This window comes from Ammodytes marinus (genome assembly GCF_949987685.1).
Source record: "Ammodytes marinus genome assembly, chromosome: 16".
Classification (NCBI taxonomy): Eukaryota; Metazoa; Chordata; class Actinopteri; order Uranoscopiformes; family Ammodytidae; genus Ammodytes; species Ammodytes marinus.
The window spans coordinates 23,786,198-23,807,098 of NC_137220.1; the positions used below are offsets into that span (position 1 = coordinate 23,786,198).

Here is a 20,901-nt window from a genome sequence, read left to right on the forward strand (position 1 = left end):
CAGCCCGATGGTCCCACAGCCCTATGTTTCCTGAAATTGGCGATTAGGTCCAGGCATCACAGCTGGGTGGTTAGGGTAAGAGTAAGAGTAAGGGGACAGGGAGAGGTTAGAATAGGAGTGACACACACACACCCAATCTCACACACAGAAATACTATTCTCTATTGTATTGTTAGATTACTAAGAAATGTGGGACCAACGGGTCTCGATGTCCTCCCACATTCATTCTTCATCGATTATTTATCATCTATTTATAATGTTTTGTCATTCTGGTTGTCTTTATCCTAATTTTACTGGGTTGGACTATTCTGTACACTTGACATCTGTTGCATTTGTGTACTGTATCTTCAGGGAGAGATATCCTTCCTCTGTTACTCTTCCTTAGGGGTTTCTAAGATATATTTTGCCCCCTGTTAAAAGGCTTTTTCCTTATCTGAATCATCAAGGGTCATGATAGAGGGTGTTGTATGCAGTACAGATTGTCCAGTCCCTTAAGGCACATTTGCCTTTTTGATTTTTTTTTGCTTAACATTTGCCTATCGTTTAAACAACGTCCTTAGAAACCTGTAAAGTAGAGTACGCCATGTTGGTTGTTTGTTTTGTCTTGTCTTTTGTTTTTGTGTTCACTTTTTCAGTTGTGTGTGTATTAATTGGAAGAAAAAATATCCAAAAATAGAGTATTTTAAAAAAAAAATCTTTGCAAGTTGGCTATGAAGCAAAGACCTTAGTTGACATGGGTTGTTAGTTTGTAAAATTCGCAGTCTGAGTATATTTTTTACTTAACTCTTTTATACTTCAGCGAATGCACCATCATCTATGGCGGCGGAGATTACAAACGTGCACAGCTTGCACCACCTGCTTCAATGCTTTGGTACAATCTTCAAGGTGTCTACCATTTAATCTTTTTCTCATATCTTCCCTATCTGCTCAGTCTCCTACCAGTCTTATGGACTTCCTGTGGTACGTTAGTTTGTCTGTGTAGTGTTCACCTGCAGAGGCAAAGCTTCAGACCTAGACCATGGGGGCAGGTGGGGGTCGTGACGCCAGTAAACTACATCCTCCAAAAAGCCTTGTCTGGATCTGACTTTTATAGTGTAGACACGGGTGGCTTTCCTTTTGTGTTAAAGCACGGCCACGGTTTGTGTGCATGTGCTCTGTCATTTTTATGGCTATAGTTGCAAACTCCATGGTGTCTTTAAGGTGGCCTGTGTGCACTCACTGAAACGTATAAATCTGTCTGCTGCTCCCCACTTCATAAGTCAAGAGTCTCTCTATATCATAACTGTCTCTTTTTACAGTTACGTCTTACACCCAGGCACTGTTTTCTGGCATTATTTCGCACTTATTTAAGCCCGTGCCAATCAAACTTAATATGTTGTGCAATATTCAATAAATAAAAGTGGTCAGTCGTTTGGAATTTCAAAGTAAGCCATAGAAGACTGTTATCCTTCCTTTAAGTGTCTTGTGTCCAGTGCAACACTTAAATAGGACAATATTTTATTTGTTTTGTCTGCTCTTTTCCCTGATCTTCATCCTCCTCCATGCAAATTTACAGGGATCTTTTATCCCGCCTCTCTGCCTAGCAACCAGGCTGCGACACACAGTGGCAGTTGATTGGGTGTGGCCGCTCACTAAATAAAGAGTTGTTGTGTCTGGGATCAGGACATGTTTCCAAACACAAGCTTGTCTGTTAGTGGTTGCAGCTGCCTCGTATATAGAATGGAGGCAGGTCTGTGAAGCCTGCCTTCAGATCTCCTCTCCAACCCCAGCAACCATTATGTTTACGAGTCCATCCATCCGTCTGTCCGGGCCATTCTTATAAGCGCAATATCTCATGAACGCTTGGAGGGATTTTCTTCAAACTCTGCACCAATGTCCACTGTAACTCAAGGATGAACTGGTTTAGATTTTGGAGGTCATGGGTTTAAGGTCAAGGTTTTCGTCAAATTTAGCACATACTCACACTTTTCTTCAAACTTTGCACAAATGTCAACTATCCATGCGTTCCAAAAGGCATACGGTTTCTTTTTCTCTATTCTACATACTACATCTGACCATAAAAAGAATCTAGTTAGCATGCAGCATGCTACGATTGGGACATACTTTTAATTTAATCGTAACATTGTGCCTTCATCTTGCCTCTTTTTTTTATATCCATCGCATCCCCGGTTGTTTTCATATGGAAGCTCCGTCGATGACTTCACTTCCGGTGCGCACTGGATTGTGGGTCAGAATCGTCAAAATAGTATGTCTTTTTTCAACACAAAAGATCACGGCCAGATGTAGTATCTGGGTATTTTTAAGCATACTAACTCTGACTACAAGAATTAGTACACCCTAAATCTTTATTCAGCCATACTAAAAAGCAGAAAGTATATTTATTGGAACCCAGCCTCTGACTCAAAGATGAACCTCTTAGATTTTGGATGTCAAAGGTTACTGCAAACTTACATATTGTGCAACCGCAGTGACCTTGTACCATATTGTAGCTTCTTGAGGAGCCTTACCTTCTTTAAATCATTGTCTACCACCACTGTACTTTCACTGTTAGGCAATTGTATGCCTAGTTGTAGTTATATAACTAGCTCTGACCCCGGGCAGGTCTTCAGATGTTCTCCGAATCCATCTGCGACTCATCCATCATAGACTTAAGACTTGACTGTGTTCAGATACATTACATTACAAGAACCGCCCTACACTGGACACCTGAAGGCACTCGAAAGAGAGGACGACCCAAAGAGACCTGGCGTCAAACAGTGGAGAAAGAACTGAAAGCCATGAAGCAGACCTGGAGTTCTATCCAAAAGCTCGCCCCAAAACAGACAGGAGTGGAGATCCTTTGTTGCTGCCCTACATGCCACTAGGCATAAAGGGCAAGTAAGTAAGTGTTCAGATAACGATCCACTAAGCTGGAGGAAGTCATTCCCAGTGGGACTGCACACCAAAGTACTGTAGAGAAGATGAGCTGCTGGCACAATGAAGTGTCACCTGATATTCAGTCCTGAGAAAAATTCTTTAATACACTTTTTTTATTCCCATTTCACTGAAGGGAGTTCTTACCCATTCACACGTTCCTTGCTTGCTGTCTAAATGGATTTGGTGACACCGACTTGCTCATATTGTAGCTGTGTTGCTTGTAATCTAAATGTACCACGACACAACACACACACGCCGTCTCCCCCGCTGTATGCTGTTTTACAAGACACAGGCCTTGGCATCTGTGTTGGGAGCAGCAGACAAAAGCTTTCTGTTTCCATTATCTGTGTCCTCATTATTATGATCCCCACCCTGTATTAACCACCCGCTAATGAGATGCCAATTAATGGTCTGATTGCATATTAAAGGCCCGACATGAGAGGAAGAATACAATCAATGAGGGAGAGAGGGGAGGGGAAGACTGGTCAAGCAACCAATAAAGACAGAGAGAAAATGAGAGAAAAAGAAATAAAATAAAGAGTTGGGGGGTGGGGGGGGACTTGAAAGAAAACTGAGAGGAGATGGTAAACAATGGAGGAAAGAAAGATGGGGGGAACCAACAGAAGGTTGGAGGAAGTGTGAGGATTGAGACAGCAAACAGAAGGACAAGGGAAGAAAGGAAGAGAGAGGGAGGAAAAAAAGAAGAAATGTTGGAGAGCTGTCAGTGGGCCATGGGAGGGAGTGTGTCGCCTGCTGACATTGTTTCCATGCTGCTCACTTCAAAGGCCCCGGATTATGAACAGAGCGAGGGGCTTCAGACAACGGGGAGGGGAAAGAAAATAACATCAAAGTTAGCCGCGCATTTGAATGGGGATAATCCCAAAACAGTTGTTCTGAATGCACGCTGCAGAGGATCAGATGTCCCTTTTTTTTTCTCCTCGCCAAACCCCCCCCCATTCTGCCATTTCTAGCCCCGAATTTAGCTCCCTCTGTGGCTCTACTGTACTTGTGACTTCTTAAATGGGGGTGTTGTTGACTGCAGAGACCTTTTTGTATCTCGTAAAGCACTTTTTTTTAGAACACCGGTAGTACAGTTAAGTATGCTCATTATCTTGGCTTGTTTTGTATAAGTGAAGTTTAGGTGGAGTACTATTTTTGTGATGTGTGTGCGTTCATATATGAGCACGGGAGTGTGTGCCTCTTTCATGTGTGTTGTCACAGAATAGGGAAACTAACTTTGTAGCCTTGCTGTTGAGGCTTTCTCGTGTGAACTTGATGCTCTAATAGAGATTTTTTTTTGGTATATGACTATTGCCATATAAAGAAAAAATACTCTTCTGTTGTTAACCCCAACTCTCCAGGTTTTAACTACTTTTATCTCATTGTTTTGTTTTTTTCGTTGCACACAGATTCATTAAAGGTGCACTACGCAGTTTCAGGGGAGGGGTAGCCAACTTGTTTACATTTGCAGAGCCTGCGGTTAGAAAACCTATATTTTCAACATGTAATTCTTTGTATTGAAAAATTCTATCATCACAAATCAAAACACAATTATTTTGTGGCACCTGGAACCAAACGTAAAACTATAATATCGTTGTAAACAAAACTGGGGGCCCTGCTGCTGTAAACAACAACAGTGAAACAGTAACTTTTCAGGAAGCTTTCTAACTTCAAGAAGTGTGCCAGGGATACAATTTATCTGCGAGGAAAATGTTTTATTAAGTTATGAGAATATACCTTAGAAAATGTCCACTTCTCTGACACTCAAAGTGACATAGTGCACCTTTAATATGCCAGTGGACATAAAAATAAACACTTCCATCCATTAGGGACAGGAATATGCAGTGTCACACATTGGATGATATAAAGGAAAATAGAAGCTGAGGTATTGTAAAGATTTGCCCCGACTTCCTGCCTTTTGTTTCCTTTGAGTGATCTCGTATATGGAGTTGTAGTCAGTCAGTTATATTTAAGTCACCAATTATCTCATAACAGTGGGCAAGGCAGAAGAGGGGCAGTTTTAATGCAGTGGAACTAGGCCCTGTGTAAAAGGACTGTGCAGTGGAAGGTGAATACAACATGAAAGTGTTGTGTTCGCTTTCATCTGTCCAGTCTATTCATATCAGGTAAAGGGGGAATGAGAGCCAATATTGAGGAAGCCAGTGTAGCGCATTTGGGACATAGCCAGCATTTTGGTTAGAGAGGGTTATTCCCTTCCTTATGTCTGTCTGTTTTCCCTACATGTGTTATCCCTGTAAAGTGTCACCATTTGTGGATGGGAGACAAGGGTTTGGGGGTGAATTTTAAAGATTAATGGTGAGGTTATTGGGATAACCTGAGTACATGATGTGTGTGTCTGTGTGGCCATGCGCATGTCGGCCGGTATTATTGTCTGTGTGTGCCAGGGTGTAAGTATGAGTGTGCGTGTGCCTGAAATGTGCAGCTGCCAAATCTGACAGAACTCAAGCCCACATTAGCCTGCCAAGAGAAAGGTACAAAGGCTCACACACACACACTCACACAGGACTTGTCTCTTCTCTCTCTCGCTCACTCACACACACACACAGACACACACAGCCACACACAGCCACACACAGCCTATCTCTCAAACTCTGTCTCTTTGGAACTCTTTCTGTCTCAAACTCTGTCTGTCTCCACACCCACACACATACACAAGCACACATGCTCACCTCGCCCTGCCAAAAGCGAGAGGTGGCTGGTGAATAAACAATGGCACTCCGCCCATAGTGTCACCCGCCTGGGCTTTGATCAGCACCGCTGTTCCTGCTCCCCACAGCAGCGCTTCCTGTCTGTCTGCGTGCCGAGTGCTGCCATGCGTGCACACACACACACACACACACACACACACACACACACACACACACACACACACACACACCTATGAATGTGTGTTCATGTCTCCTTCTTATACCTGGGCCTACATACACTATATCTCTCTTTTTGTTCCTCACTCAAGTCTTTATCTGTATTTTTCTGTCCCTTAAACTCAACACACAAACATAGCTTTGAGTTAGTGTCCTTGTCTCTACGTCTTTCAACAGTGTTGCAATCTCTAACACACACACACACACACACACACACACACAGATACACACCTTTTGATCCAGGCACATCCAGCAGTAACTTCTAGGGCTAGTCAAATACAGTAGAAGGTGATGTATGTAGTGTCCTATGGGTGAAGTGACAGCAGACACATTACATAATGCATCAGTGACCGTTGTCTCACTCTGTTTGAGGCCCAGACTGAATTTATGAGGTGCACCGGTCTTTGTACACTACACAGTGTGGGGTTTACATTCATGCATCAAATGTTGACCCCACGTGATCCAGGTGATTGTGTTGTTTCCATACATGCATACCAGTAACAAGGAAGGACAGGGCTCCTGTGGATGCACACACCACACAAACATGCCCACATTCAAGGGGGCTAGTAGTAGTAGCAGCAGCTGCAGTTTGTCTGTAGTCCTGTAGTTATATATGCATTAGTTTCTGAGGGGGTTGAAAGGATGACTTTGCCTGTGGGAAGGAATGGCAGCAGTGGATCAAGAACAGGTGTGCTGGATATACCCTCTGTTGCAAAGAGGCAAAGAGCGGCTTCAATCGCTCTGTGTGTGTGTGTGTGTGTGTGTGTGTGTGTGTGTGTGTGTGTGTGTGTGTGTGTGTGTGTGTGTGTGTGTGTGTGTGTGTGTGTGTGTGTGTGTGTGTGTGTGTGTGTGTGTGTGTGTGTGTGTGTGTGTGTGTGTGTGTGTGTGTGTGTGTGTGTGTGTGTGTGCCTGTCCGTCCATCGACACATGTCTTTGTGTCAACCTTGAACTACACATTTGTTAAGGGAAGTTTGTTAAGCCATCTGTGTCCCTGTCACTTTCCTCTTGTTCTGTGTGTGTGGGGCAGAAATACTCCTTTCACATTTTCGTTTGTTATTCAAAGGTGTATTCAGAAATGTTTTTCATATTAACATCGAGTCCAATGGCACCCTGTAAGTACATAAAGGGTGTTCGTGTAGGTGTCACTGAGAATCAACAGCCCAGTCTAGGAGCTCACAATGTTTTATTCCTTTTAGACAAATCGTTGGTGTTGCCAGGCCAGTCAACCAAAACAGTCCAAAGCCTTCAAGCTCACATGCACTGCTTCACACTTCACACTACTTATCCAATGTGAAATGGGCAGAGAGACAAATGTAGTGCCTGGTTGAAACATCAGAAATGAGCAAATTCAACAGATTTAAAACCCATTTAGCTCGGGCTTTAGCTGGCTAAACTAAAGCTTTTAAAAGTGATATGAAAAGAGGAGTCCATCGTCTCCACCTTTCCTCTGTTTCTGCTGAATTTGTAAGAGAACAGTTATCTACCCAAGATATAAGCCAAAGAAAGTTAATAAGTTAATAATCATGTGTCTCTAGTATGTCTCCTAATGGTTTCAGTCTAATACACTTAACAAAGGCATTGTTTTGGTTCAGTTGTAATGCTTTGTATCTTGGGTACATTCCTGCCTGTTGTATGGCTATTTTTTCTCTTAAATATTAAAAGAAGTGAGGACTGTTGTGCTGTCTGTAAGGCTGCACTCCAACTTCCAGTTTAGGCTACTTATGTCCTTAGCACTGGTGTCCGCCAGAAATGTCTCCTTGGATCTGTATATGTATTTTGAAGGCAGCATCACTCTCTGACTCTCTTCATGTATCTGTGTGTAGACACCCACCTACATGTCAGTGTGTGTGTGTGTGTGTGTGTGTGTGTGTGTGTGTGTGTGTGTGTGTGTGTGTGTGTGTGTGTGTGTGTGTGTGTGTGTGTGTGTGTGTGTGTGTGTGTGTGTGTGTGTGTGTGTGTGTGTGTGTGTGTGTGTGTGTGTGTGTGTGTGTGTGTGTGTGTGTGTGTGTGTGTGTGTGTGTGTGTGTGAGTCTGTGTGTGTGTGTGTGTGTGTGTGTGTGTGTGTGTGTGTGTGTGTGTGTGTGTGTGTGTGTGTGTGTGTGTGAGAGAGAGACTTTCACGTGTGTGCCTAGTGTTGGCTGATTGATGACTGTGGGCAGATTCCCGGCAGTGTTTGATCCACATATCAGAGGAGGTGGAAGTAGAGGAGAGATAACATTCCAGGATGCAACTAGGGAACGTGGGAAGTGGAACAGCTCATAGAGACCATACTCCATTTACGGACAACAAACGGAAATTACTCATTAAAAACCCACAGGCCTAATGCTAAGTACCCAAAAAAACCATGAAGGCCCTAAGGTTGTGGGCGTCCCTGTTGAAAGAATCATATGTATGGACAAATCCAGGCTGTTGTCACCGTTCATGCCGTGGCACCTTTCTTGTAAACCTGCAGGTATAACAATGAAGCGTATTTAATGAATTCACTTTTTAAGCTCTTACCAATTCATCTGTCCAACAGATACTGTCAAACCAGTTGTGTTTAGAATATAGTCATCATATGCCCTTAAAATAAAGATTACAAGATACAAAACGTCAACCTTTCAACAAGAACTGATGGCTAGAAGTCTTGTCTGTCATGCGCATTCAGCTGTTCCACCAATATTAAAAACCACAAGGCTCTGCACTATGATAATGATTTCCTAAATTGCTATTCTTATTTCATTCTGATGTTTCAATGGCATTCTGAGGGGCTAGCCAACAACGGAGTGACCTTCATCTGCCTACACAAGGCCAATGGTGAGCCACCACCAGCCCACACATCTCATTTACAGTATACTTTGCTTTAGATTTTTATTAAATTATGCATTTCTGCCAAGTGATTATGGATTTGGATTATTTGAACCATGTGAAAGCAAATGCTTCCGGCTGGGTTTAACTGGCTGCTGCTCCCCACACTGCAGTGCACAGCCAAACTTTGGAGGTCGGATAGAAAAGCCTATGTCATTATGAACATTATCAGACTTAGTACTTTAAGGCTTAATAACTCTGAAACCTAACAGATTAACTTCATTTATCGGACAAGGCAAACATGATTAACCCACACACAGCTCTACAGTAATGGTGGAAGCACTTTGAAATCAAGCAACATTACGGTAGTTAAACCTATGTGATCACCAGGGGTCACAATTTCACAGAATCCCCACACTGATCTACTGTTGTATTTATCAAGTTACTTTGTCTTATGTGTTTGTTACTGGGACTCCATTTTTTTATGTAAATGAAGCTAGAAAACCAAAATAATGAGATAAAATATAAATATGCAAAGAGATGCAGAGTTGATTTCAGCGCTACAGTACAAATGAATTTTTTTTTTTTTTTAAAGACACTGTCTAAAGTGTTCAGGCTGCATCTGTTTTTCCAAGTTTTTCTAAACTCAACATCCAATAAGTGATATACTATTTGATAAATAGAATATATGAATGTTAGCCCACACACACACACACACACACACACACAACGGCACGCAGAAACACACACACACCGGGGCACATATGGCGCAGTTTCCCGAGTTGTTTCCTATTCTCTTTCTACTGTAGCTCACAGCAGCTGAAAGAGACAGAGAGGGAAATCCAGTGAACAGTGTGTTCCCCCTGTGGGCATAGCTGGGTTGCACCATGTCTTCATTACCGCCCGCAATTGTCTTACTATTTTCATCAGTCCCGGGAAAGAAGAGGCTGCTCCGTAACTGTGCCGACATGTGTGCGTATTGCAATAGACCAGATAACTGTTTCAATTTGAGTCTGATGCTGCCGCCATCACCATAACTTCCCCCACAACTGTGAACTTTGAGAGAGGCATAACATTTCCCAAAGCAAGTCAATTCACGCCCATGTCATTCCGTCCTGGTCGATTTACTAAACCACTTTGTATTTCTACACTCGGACAGACAGACAGACAGACAGACAGACAGACAGACAGACAGACAGACAGACAGCAAAGCAAAAGTTTCACTTCTCTAACACCTCAGGAGGGAGACCTCTCTCCTCCTACAGCTTCTCTCTCACACTCACTTCTTTACCTTTCTCCACGGCGCTTTGATACAAGTGCAGATAAAAGAGAGTCTGTGCTCATCTCTCTGGCCATCCGCCTATCCTTGAGGTTAGCACCTCCTTTATTATTTACTATTAGATCAGCAGACATACATACGTACACACACCGCCTTGTTCTACTAAAGCTGGTGTGTGTTTGTGTGGGCGCAGTGAACATACTGTGTCTTTGCTTATGTGTGTGTGCTTCGTGCCTCTTGTGTATGTATCTGGTCTTATCCTTTAGTCTGTGTGTGTGTGTGTGTGTGTGTGTGTGTGTGTGTGTGTGTGTGTGTGTGTGTGTGTGTGTGTGTGTGTGTGTGTGTGTGTGTGTGTGTGTGTGTGTGTGTGTGGCTGCAGGCAGTGCAGTGTGAGGTTTTCTGTGCTGTCTGAAGTCGTCCAGCCTCAGTGTCATTAGAGGATCTCTTTAATCCAGACTTTGGGAGAAACTTCTGACAGCACGCTGCAAATAGAAAAGGCCCTGCCGCACATGAAGAGCAGCTCCGCTCCTAACAAAACACAGAGTTTAAAGAGGCCCCTGGCCTTTTTTCCTCCTCCCACTATTCCCTCCCTTCTTTCTTCTTTGCTTTTTTTCCCCCTGCCCTCTGTTGCTTTTTACTTCACCCTAGGGAAACATGCTTGCCTTATCTGCGCAGGAGGACCACCCAGGAAAGATGACTCAGGCGTTGGTGTGTGTGTTTGTGTGTGTGTGTGCGTGCGTGCGTGTGTGTGTGCCGTGCCTGCAACACTGGAATTGCACACTCATTTGACTGAGGGTTAGCGCTCAAATGTTTTAAGAACTTTTGCCGTTAATATTAATGCATGCCTCTACCTGCAATGGATGGCTGTGAGCGGTGTGTTTGTTGGTGCTTGCGTGCGCGTGCGTGTGCATGTGCGCGTGGTGTGCCTCGCTAATCCTTTGAGCCAGAGTTTGGAATGAAAGGCAGGAGGCCCATGATGGAGAGGTGAGAGAGGCCTTCAAGCTCCCCGGCTGTGGGACTGTGTAGCTGCTGTAGCACGGTGCAAAGCGCTAAGGCCCATCTCTCCTCTATAGCCACATGTTTCTCTCTCTCTCCTCCCCCCTCACCTCTCTCAACTCCTCTCTCCCTCTCTCTGATGTCGTCACATTTCTTACCTTCCCAGGCATTTGCAACTTGTTCACTTTTTTTTTCCTTCTTCTCCTTCACACACCTTTCTCTTTCGTTTCTCCTCCTCCTCCTCCTCCTCCTCCTCCTCCTCCTCCTCCCTCTCTTTCCACACCTCCCTCCTTCCTCCGTTGCACCCTGAGGACATGTGATCCCCCCCCCCCTCTTCCTGGCCTGTTCTCAATGATCCCAGTCTGCACGGCTGATAAAGACCATATCGCCCAGAGCATCTGGAGACACTTAAGAAGGATCCTCCACATCCCCGGTCCATTCACGCACCTTCACACACTTAACAACACTATAGAAACAAACCAGCATACGTAGAGTGTTGTGTGTGTGTGTGTGTGTGTGTGTGTGTGTGTGTGTGTGTGTGTGTGTGTCCAGTGTTCAAGCGGCATCAGGAAGGCATTGTAGGTTGACTACATTGTCCACTGCATTGCTTTGTTGCATTGTTTTAAAGGTGGAGTCAGCAATTCTGGAGACACTTGTTGTCAAAATCACTTGTTGTCAAAATCACTTCATATCTCACTCATATTTGAAGAAAAGTGATTTTGACAAGATCGTTCCAGAATCGCTGACTCCAGCTTTTGAGTCTGTTTCTTGAAATATCAAGAGTAAGCTAATAATAATATGACCATTATTCATATCCGACAGTGATAATGACTTGATAATTCAGAGGCTCTTTCTGACTCACAAAGCACTTTTTTATTCATTCATAGGATCATTCCATCCAAAAAAAAAAGTGTGACACTTTACCCTCAAAGCTGCCCTGAGCACATCAGATATCGAAGCCACATGAAAGAGTGGAACACGTCACCACTAGTCAGCCTAACTTCCCAGAAGACCTGGTCCAGAAATGCTGTGTCATAGTGCGGGGAATCAGAAGTGGGTTTGGGGCGGGGGGGGTCTCTCTCTCTCTCTCTCTCTCTCTCATCTTCTTTGTCCGACGCTGCTGCCATAAAGGGCATATGGAGGAAGGAGGAAGGATAGAAGTGCAACTGTGCATGTGCTTAGCGAGAACCTTTTAGAAAAAATCTACCGCCATATAACAAGAAATACACTTCATCACACTGCAGCGTAGCATAGTGTGCTAAGATAAACGACACGAACAATTGAACTCGTATTGGCCATAATCAGACATGTTAGAGGAAAATCTCTCAAAACAGAAAGGAGCCCTTATGCTGCCATTGTCACTGTGATCAGAAAACATGTTTTAAAAAATGCCACTAGAAATGCTTTCCTGGTGTCGTTGAGCCTCTGCCTTCACCAGTAAACAAATGAAATGATGAAATCTACGGCAAGAGGTTGCACTGGGCGAGCGATGTGGGCTGTGATGGGAACGTGACCGACTAAGAAATACCCTGATTAACAGGATCAACACGCTGCAGAAAAAAAAAACAGCCTTCCCTCCCTTTCATGCTGCCGAGCTAAAACCTGACCGACACACGCTCCACTGTGTGTTGCTTCAGAAATACATCCACTGTTCAGTGTTAAAGTTATCTTCACACTGTGGTGCTGCTGCCTTGGTGTTTCCAATTATTCAAAGAATATGATTACATGTGGAGAGAAAAAAATGACCTTTAGATCCACTCTATCTAACAACCCGACAACTAGGCTTTCAACAGTTTTCCTCCCTTCCTCTTTCAGCCAGTCATTCTCAGAAAGTTGCTATAGCCAGAAGTTCAACCCGGCCCTGCAGCCTTAAGAGTCTATGTGTGATTTATGTCAGTGTAGTGGGCTGTAGATCAGGCCGGTCATGCCTATCACCTGGACTGCGTTTCCCCTCCGCTCTGAGAGTCCACGAGGCAACACCTGGCCCGCTCACTCAACTCCACTGGGGATGAGGATATTGATGCTAGCCAGTGCCTCATACACTTGCTTGTGTGTGTGTGTGTGTGTGTGTGTGTGTGTGCGTGTGCGCGTGTGTGCGTGCTTGCGTGCTCTCTTTCTGCTTTTCATGCAGACTAATCGAAGACGAAGTGTCCACATGTGCACTCAAAACATCTGGTTCTGTGTCGCATGCAGGAACTGCGCCTTTTTACTTTCCACTGCTATCACTTACAGGCAGAGAGAGAGAGAGGGGGGGTGAAGTGCCCATTTTCTTTCCTTTTCTCTCCTTTGTTTCTTGCCTAAATCGAAGAAAGCAAAATAGATTAAATCCTCCATTGGGGCCCTATGAGGACATTTTATCAACTCAGGTATTGGGGTACATGTGCGAGGGGTTCTCTTATCAACTAAATGATACAGTATTTGTCCCCCTATTTCCTCCAAAGAAACAATAGTCCTTAAAGGAATGCAACTTTGCAGGAGCCTAGAAAGTTAGCTAATTCCCCTAGTGAGCTTGTCTCTCACTTTCCGCGTGCCCTTGTCTAGGGAATGAGTTTGGGCTTAATGAGGCCAGCGTGCCGGTAATTACTGTCATGACTTTATTATTAGCCTTTTAACACGAGGAGACTAATCACAGGCTGCATCTCTCCGCAGCGCTGTCCTCCCTTCTGTCTGCGTTATTCTCTCTCTCTCTCTCTCTCTGTGTTTCTCTCTCTCTCTCTCTCTCTCTCTCTCTCTCAGTGTCCATGGCTATATTGCTTTCTCGGTAGATAAGTGCATATCACTGTCCATCTGTTACATATTAACCGATTCATTATGAGTAAGATTGTGTGAATCTTAAGTGTACATTGACAAATACAGAAGTTAACTCAACACAACACTGACTCTCTTTCCTCACTCCCCCCTTTAGGCTCTGCAGGAGAAGTTGGAAAGTCTCCAGAAGCGGCTGCACTGCTCAGAGAAGAAGACACTCAGCAAAGAGCTGGAGACTGAAGTCAAGGTAAATGCACTCCCTTTGTTTTTCTCCCTCTCCCACTGTCTGTGTTTCTCTGTGTACAATGGAGACAAGCTATCAAACGTATTTGCTCCACCACCATTTCTATTGCATCACTCTCGCATGCCCAACGCAAACTTTTTGGGGCCCCTCAGCCTTTCCATCACACTTCACATAACTCCCATGCCTTTTTATTTGTTTATCCTGGGAGCCCTTATGTAGTTGTGTTGAACCCTTTCTACTGACCCCTTCAGCATGCATCACCTGATGTCCCCTAACCCCTCACCCCACAGTTGTTGCCATCCTTACCAGTCCCTGCAGGGGGCCACACAAGACAAACAAAGTGGATTCCTTTCTCCTTTCTTTCTTTCTTTCTGCCTTCCCCTCATCACTCTATGCCATCTCTTATATTCTCCTGTTCTGAGCCGGGGAGATATGCCCCCTCGCACATTTCCCAAATTCCTTGAGATTTGGCTTCAAGAGCCTAGCGCCTAGGGCCAGGAATGCCACCACCGCCTGTGTTCAGAGGGGAAGCCTCTGTGTGCGCACACACACACTCCCCATGGCTCTCCAGAATGCCCTGTAATCAGGCTCTGTTTTGACCTTGGCACACACAGAGAAGAAAGCACTAATGACTAGACTCACACAGGAGGGCTGTGCTTTGTACGCTGGTATGTACACCGGAGCCATTCATTCTCCTGTGTCCCCCTGTGATCCGCCCACTGACCCCTGTACACACTTCACACACTGGTCACACACCTCAGTGTCTGACTGTCATAAATCTGCAGGAAAGGGCTCGCTGCTTTTTAGAAGAGGTTGGTCACTGACCCAGTCCCTTTGGCGCTGCACGCTGTTTCCTATAACTGAGCAGGAGCCCACCCCTGAACCCACACCCACTCTGATGTCACATCAGTTCATCCATTAGACCTCACGGACACAACTCCCAATGATGGGGAGAAAAAGTCCTCCCAAAGACTGGCAGACTCTGTTGATTAGATTTTTTTTTTTAATGTGAGTTGAAGACGCAAATATAGTTAAAGGTGCACTATGTAGGTATGGTATGTATGGTAGGGGGTGTGTTTATTGAAATTTGCAAAAACTGCATTTAGTTAATAAAACATATTTTCTCCACATGTCATTCTTGTATTGAATCATTTCTAGTAAGACTAGAAAATGTTTGTAAACCAAACTGTGGACCGTGCTGCTGTAAACAACAACAACAGCAGTGAAACAGTAATGTTTAATTTAGCTTTCTAACTTCAAACAGTGTTCCAGAAACCATTTTTCACACACCCAGAGTTAGAAAGTGTACCTTTTAACAGAAGTGTTTCAGCGTTCCGGTGTGTCCTTCTCAAGATGAAGAGTAGGGGAGAACGGGGTAATTTGTCACACGGGTAGGTTTTCACAATCGTTATATCTCGGAAACCAGAAGGCACTGTCTGTTCAATTTTGGTATGTAAATATCCACAACTGGGATCAGAGGTCACCTACGACTGCTGTATTTGAGGTGAGAGGACTGTTAGTGTTTTTCATGTCAAATTGAAAATATTTAGCTCCTCAGTATTTTTCTTCTAGGCCTTTACACAATGGGTTTATAACAAAACACTTATCCTAAAAAAGTGTGAAGGGTAAGCTATAGTTTAGATTGTTTTTAGCAAGCTAATTAGTTGTCAGATGGTTGTTGGCCTTGATGCTAGCAATAAATTCCAGTTGGGGTTGGTCGTCACATTTTTTGGGGGGTTGGTTGTCACATGTTATCCAAAGGGTGCAGCCAGGAAAGGAACCCAATAACAAAATAAAATGTCAAGCTGTATCCTCACTACCACCCCAGAGAAGGAGAGAATTGAGCAGGAAAGGCAGCTTGCATGCAAAAGAGAAAAAGGGCAACAAAATCAAAACGACCCAGTGCATCCCAAACTAGACCAGTTGCCAAGTCTACTGCACCCCAGTGCACAAAACCCCAGCTGGGGAAGAAGAAACAGAATAGAAAGAGACAGGAGGAGGAATCTTCATCAGATGAAGAGCATAGTTTGTGTTTGGTTTGTATGGAAACGTTCTCCAGCACCCGTTCAGGGGAGGTAAGGGAGAAGTGTTGTATGTGCAACCAGTGGGCACACAATCTCTGCTTAGTTAGAGTGAGCAGACCCTACATTTGCCATCACTGTAACTCAGATAGTGAATGTGTGTATCGTAGTTGAGTAGGCTATTATTGTTAGACCTATTTGTTTTGTTCTTTATGTTGTTACAGTACATACAGTAGGTTGGTCTCAATATGGATTTCCTTTTTGTTAATTCCTTGCTCATTTTGTGTTAAGATGCATACAGTTGTGTAGGCCTATTTTTCAACTTGACAATGAAATTAAACTTTCAAATGTAGTTCTGCTTTCTTGCCTTCTTTTTAAGATTTTTCCCATAAAGATAACATTGTGACAAACAACCCCATAGTGTGTGACAACCGACCCCTTTATGGGGTTGGTTGTCACAATGTGTTAGAGTGTCTTTGATGGTAAATTTCTTCTTTATTACAATAAGTTAGAAAAAGTGAGGGGTTCACATTTCAAGCCAACACCTTAAGCTTAAATTTAATGTAGGAAAGACTATTGAAAGATGTTTAGGTGATGAGCAATTCTCACTAGAGTAAAAAGTGTGCCTACTTACCCCGGTCTCCCCTACATTTGTTCATGTTTTGTAAAAGTTCAAGCACGTGGTCAAGTTCATTAGCAAACACTATGAAATGTTGTTATGCATATGTAATAAGCTCTTAAAGATGCTACGAGGAACTTTTAAATATTTCTGAAAGAGTCTCTTTCCCTCTGATGATCATAAATGACATTTTACAGCAAACAAGACCATCAGTGCAAAGAATGCTATTTTTATAGAGTTTTTCTTAATGCCTTTGTCATGGGTACGCTCACCCAGGAACAACAGCTGGCGCGGTAAAAACACTACCGCTTTTGTCCAAAGAGGTTGTAAGAATGAACACAAAGTGAACGTTCCTCGGAGCACCTTTTAAAGTTTCAGCATGATGCACATTCCCTCAGACACTCATTAGCTGTCTGTGTTAGCAGTGAAAAGGTGTGTGATGCTTCTTTCTCTCTTTTTTTATTCTTCTCTTCAGTTCACTTTATTATTTATGCTTTTCTTTTTAGCATTTGTTTAGCGCAGTATTGCTTGTTGTTCACAGAGCTTAGTCTGGTGGTGTTGAAATAATTGTAGCTATATACCGGCAGCAATGAGAAACACGGATTGTAATACTGATACCAAAACAAAAACATTCTTTGCTGGTATAAAACGTTATTCTGATTGGCAAAATATCGAGGCAAAAGAATGAGTAAACAAAAATAAGATTCTAACGAGGCATTTGGTACCAATTTTCGGCCACATTTTCCTAATTCATGGCAGATTGTTTTGCTATGTCAAAGTTGGCAGCATAGACACAAGCAGGAAGAATGTGCTGTAGTCCAATAAGAAATGAAGGCATTTCCGCGCATCAGCCAGCTCTGTGCTACAACCTCCACAGATAGGACAGCTGAGGGGAGTGCAGACTTTGGGAGTGATGGGATCCAAAGCGCACCATTATAGTAACAGTTTTTTAATAAAGTGCAGCAGCTACTAATGTGTTCGACACAGTATGGAAGAGGGAGCAGTGGCAGTTTAGACGCAGTTTAAAATGCCTGCACCAAGCTAATAGCTGTCTGTCATAGGATGGAAAGGTTCCAGGCAATACTCCTGTCTATCAATGCCATATGTTTAGGTAGTACCTTTATATGTAGTGAGCTGTTTTTTTTTTCTGTTGATGCACCCCTTAACTCTCTACTGTTTTCCTTGTTACTGAGAAGGTGTGTCTGTGTCTACGTGTGTGTGTGTGTGTGTGTGTGTCTACGCGTGTGTGTGTGTCTACGCGTGTGTGTGTGTGCGTACGCGCGTTATTACAGCTTCTAGTGTACATGTTTCATCAATTTGTTTAGCGTGTGACTGCACATGTGCCTTACATCATATGTCTGTGCATCTGCATTGTTGTTTAGCACATTGTTTTCCCCCTGTATGAAATTAAACGTCTACTCCGTCTCCTCACACTGATAATGCCCTAGTTTATCTGCCACGACTTGTCTTTGTAATCTGATATCACACGCCAAAAAGCAGCCTTTCTGCCCAGACTTCACACAGATGTTGCGCGCCTCACACTTGCGGGGCCCTTGCAGCAGCCGCCCTCCTCTCCCCCCCCCCCCCTCTCCCCCCTCCCCCCACTCTAAAATGGTGGATCAGCAGCAACTCACTGTGTGGTTCAATGCTCCTTGAAGAGAGGAGCAGAATGTTGAAGAGTACAGCTCTTTGTATAAATATATAATGATACAGCGGGCGCCGTGAACTGTACACATTTTCAGAGATGTATTCTTCTGCAACAAGGGAGCTTGGTAAAGTTAAAAATTTTTTATAGAATAATCATTTCTGTAGTTGTTTTCGGTATTGACGCAGACATAAGAATGCAGGCAGCAGAGTTGAACTTCAATTGTGTAGTCTCAGTCGTTTTCCCTGTGTGCTGTTTGTGTAGAGGCACATGACATCAGCAACAGCAGCCACCAATCCATCCCATAGTTCTAAAAGCTTCACTCAGATCTGTAGCCACTTCTAATCTCCTCCCGCCTTCTTCTGTTTTGTTTTTATTTTGTGAAGCGTTTTGTCTTTTTTCCCACTCTCACAGCAAAGCGTTTTTGAATTCCAAGCGTTCGTTCCTTGGTGAACTCTCCGAGTGCCAACTCAGTGGATGTGGCGCTGCAAACTTTGTGAGTGGCGTCATTTTTGATGTACCCCTTTTTTCCTGACAAGGTTTTTTGTCACTTTGGAACAAGGGGGTATATCAAAAAATTTATTTTACAGCAGACACTCACCCCCCCCCCCCCCCCCCCACCCCTCCCCAACCTGTCGCAAGCAAACCTGTACACACACACACACACACCTCGATTTCATTAGCATACATCAAGCTTCCCAACGATGTGACAAACTTCATTTGAACATTGAAAAGTGTTGAGGGCTTGTTCCTTTTCCTGCTGGCAGCTGTCAAAAACCACGCCATGCGACGCTTACCAAACGCAAGGGAAAGTCAAAAGCACAATCTAAGGACTATATATAGATGAAATGTTGCCAATTTAAGATGACTGGGAGAGGAAAAGCGACTGCCGCTCCCCGCAGCCTTCAAAACTGGAGAATCACGCTTTTATCGTGAACAAACAAAATCTCATTTCGCTGAAGGAGATGAAACCTGATTTTACTGCAGAAAGTCAAAGTGCCTTTTCATTGCTTTGGGAAACAGTGGCACACTTCTGTTTTCTCTCCCCCCCCCCCCTCCTCCTCCTGCCTGTGTTTATCTTCCTCTTTTCTCTCTCTGCCTCAGTCTTATCTGGAGTCCGTCAACGACCAAAAAAAAAGAACCCTGACTGAAGGTTTGATCAACCGTACTGTTCAAAGGCAGCCGGCTTCTGTCCTAATGTTTTGCGTTTGTTTTTTTCAGATGCCGATTGTCACGTGCCTCCTGCCTGTCACCTGTCAGGAAAAACAAACAAACGTGCCTTTGCTGTGAATGCGAATGTGAAATGTGATAAGAAAGAGATGAAAGTGTGTGTGTGTGTGTGTGTGTGTGTGTGTGTGTGTGTGTGTGTGTGTGTGTGTGTGTGTGTGTGTGTGTGTGTGTGTGTGTGTGTGTGTGTGTGTGTGTGTGTGTGTGTGTGTGTGTGTGTGTGTGTGTGTGTGTGATGTGTGTGAGGAGGGACCTTGGGAGAGGAAGGAGAGAGGATGCAGAGCTGAAGGGAACAATGTCTCTCCTTGAGGAGTTTGATAGATGCTCCTGTTTTTTAATTTTGTTACCATCCCCAGAAGATACACGCTGAAGTTACATATTTTTCGGAATCGGTACTTTATATCCTTGTTTACTTTTTCCCGTATCTTGATAGCCCAGCATACGTTTCCACGGCAGATATGTTTGTGCCGCTTCCACCCACACACACACACACACACACACACACACACACACACACACTGCTTAGTAAACTATGGCTAAGCTTTAATTAGACATGCTGTGGAAAGGTGTGATTGCGAGGGCTTAGGTCTGTGGCTGTGCAGCAAGAGCACAAATCCTATGTCATAAGCGTTTAAAATAATAAGTGATATCTTATTATGCTTCTCTGTCTGACTCACACCAGCAATCCTGTGCAGTCGACCACAAAGTCATGAGGACAGACGCCAGATAGAATACTAAACTGTATCACATTATACATTAGTTGTAGTTTGGGCTCCACCCCCCCCCCCCCCCCCGCCCCTCCTGTCATCGTTTTCTAAAGCAAACATTCATGGCTTGTCTACTTTGATCAGACGTACCACTGTATGTGTACAGTATCCAGCCCCCCCCGTTGCTCTCTGTGAACACACACTCTTGTAGCCTTGCCCATTCTAATGTATGGGAAGGAGAATGGAGACAGCATTGCCACAAAGGAGCTTGTAATTTAGGGCCGAGCGGATCTCTCATTGCTGCGGTGACTGCACCATACATGAACCAAGAATGCAAGAAGCTGAGGAGCGTGGCTTTTGAAGAATCTAGACTTAAATTCAGAGTGGTCGCTAAGGGATGTGTTTATTCAACCATTGTTTATTGCCTGGGTTTGAGGCAGTGGAGTGTTTTTTGTCTTGGCTTACCATTTTGTTATGGCTACAGAAGCTGCTATAGATAGATGGACCCGTTTGAACATCGGCACTCCCGCAGCTCCGGCTGATTTTGTCTAACTCCTGGACATTTCAAATTAAGGCTTCTGAAATCCGTCACTCTCAAATTATCCTTTGACCACTTTCTCACACAGAGAGAAGAAAGGGGCATATTTCTGTAAACTCCGGAGCCAATATTATTGTCCCGCCCCCGACACTTTAAAATGAATGGGGCAGAAGGAGCCTGAAAATTTGGCAAAGTTGTGGCAGACTAATCTAGTGCATGCTGTGCCGAGACAAAGTGAGCCGCTTCATGTTGGGATCATTTATACTGGAGGTTGCTTTGAAGTGCTTCCC

General features: G+C 44.0%; 1 protein-coding gene across 1 annotated transcript in view; it reads left to right on the plus strand.

The window, feature by feature from the left end:
- The window catches only part of cep112 (centrosomal protein 112), a gene marked incomplete at its 5' end in the record, with an annotated part of 136,182 nt that overhangs the window by 108,129 nt on the left and 7,152 nt on the right, over nt 1-20,901 (plus strand). Inside the window, one exon of the mRNA XM_080044108.1 lies at nt 13,768-13,857. Coding sequence (XP_079900234.1) covers nt 13,768-13,857 — 90 coding nt within the window. The remainder of the gene's footprint in view (nt 1-13,767; nt 13,858-20,901) is intronic.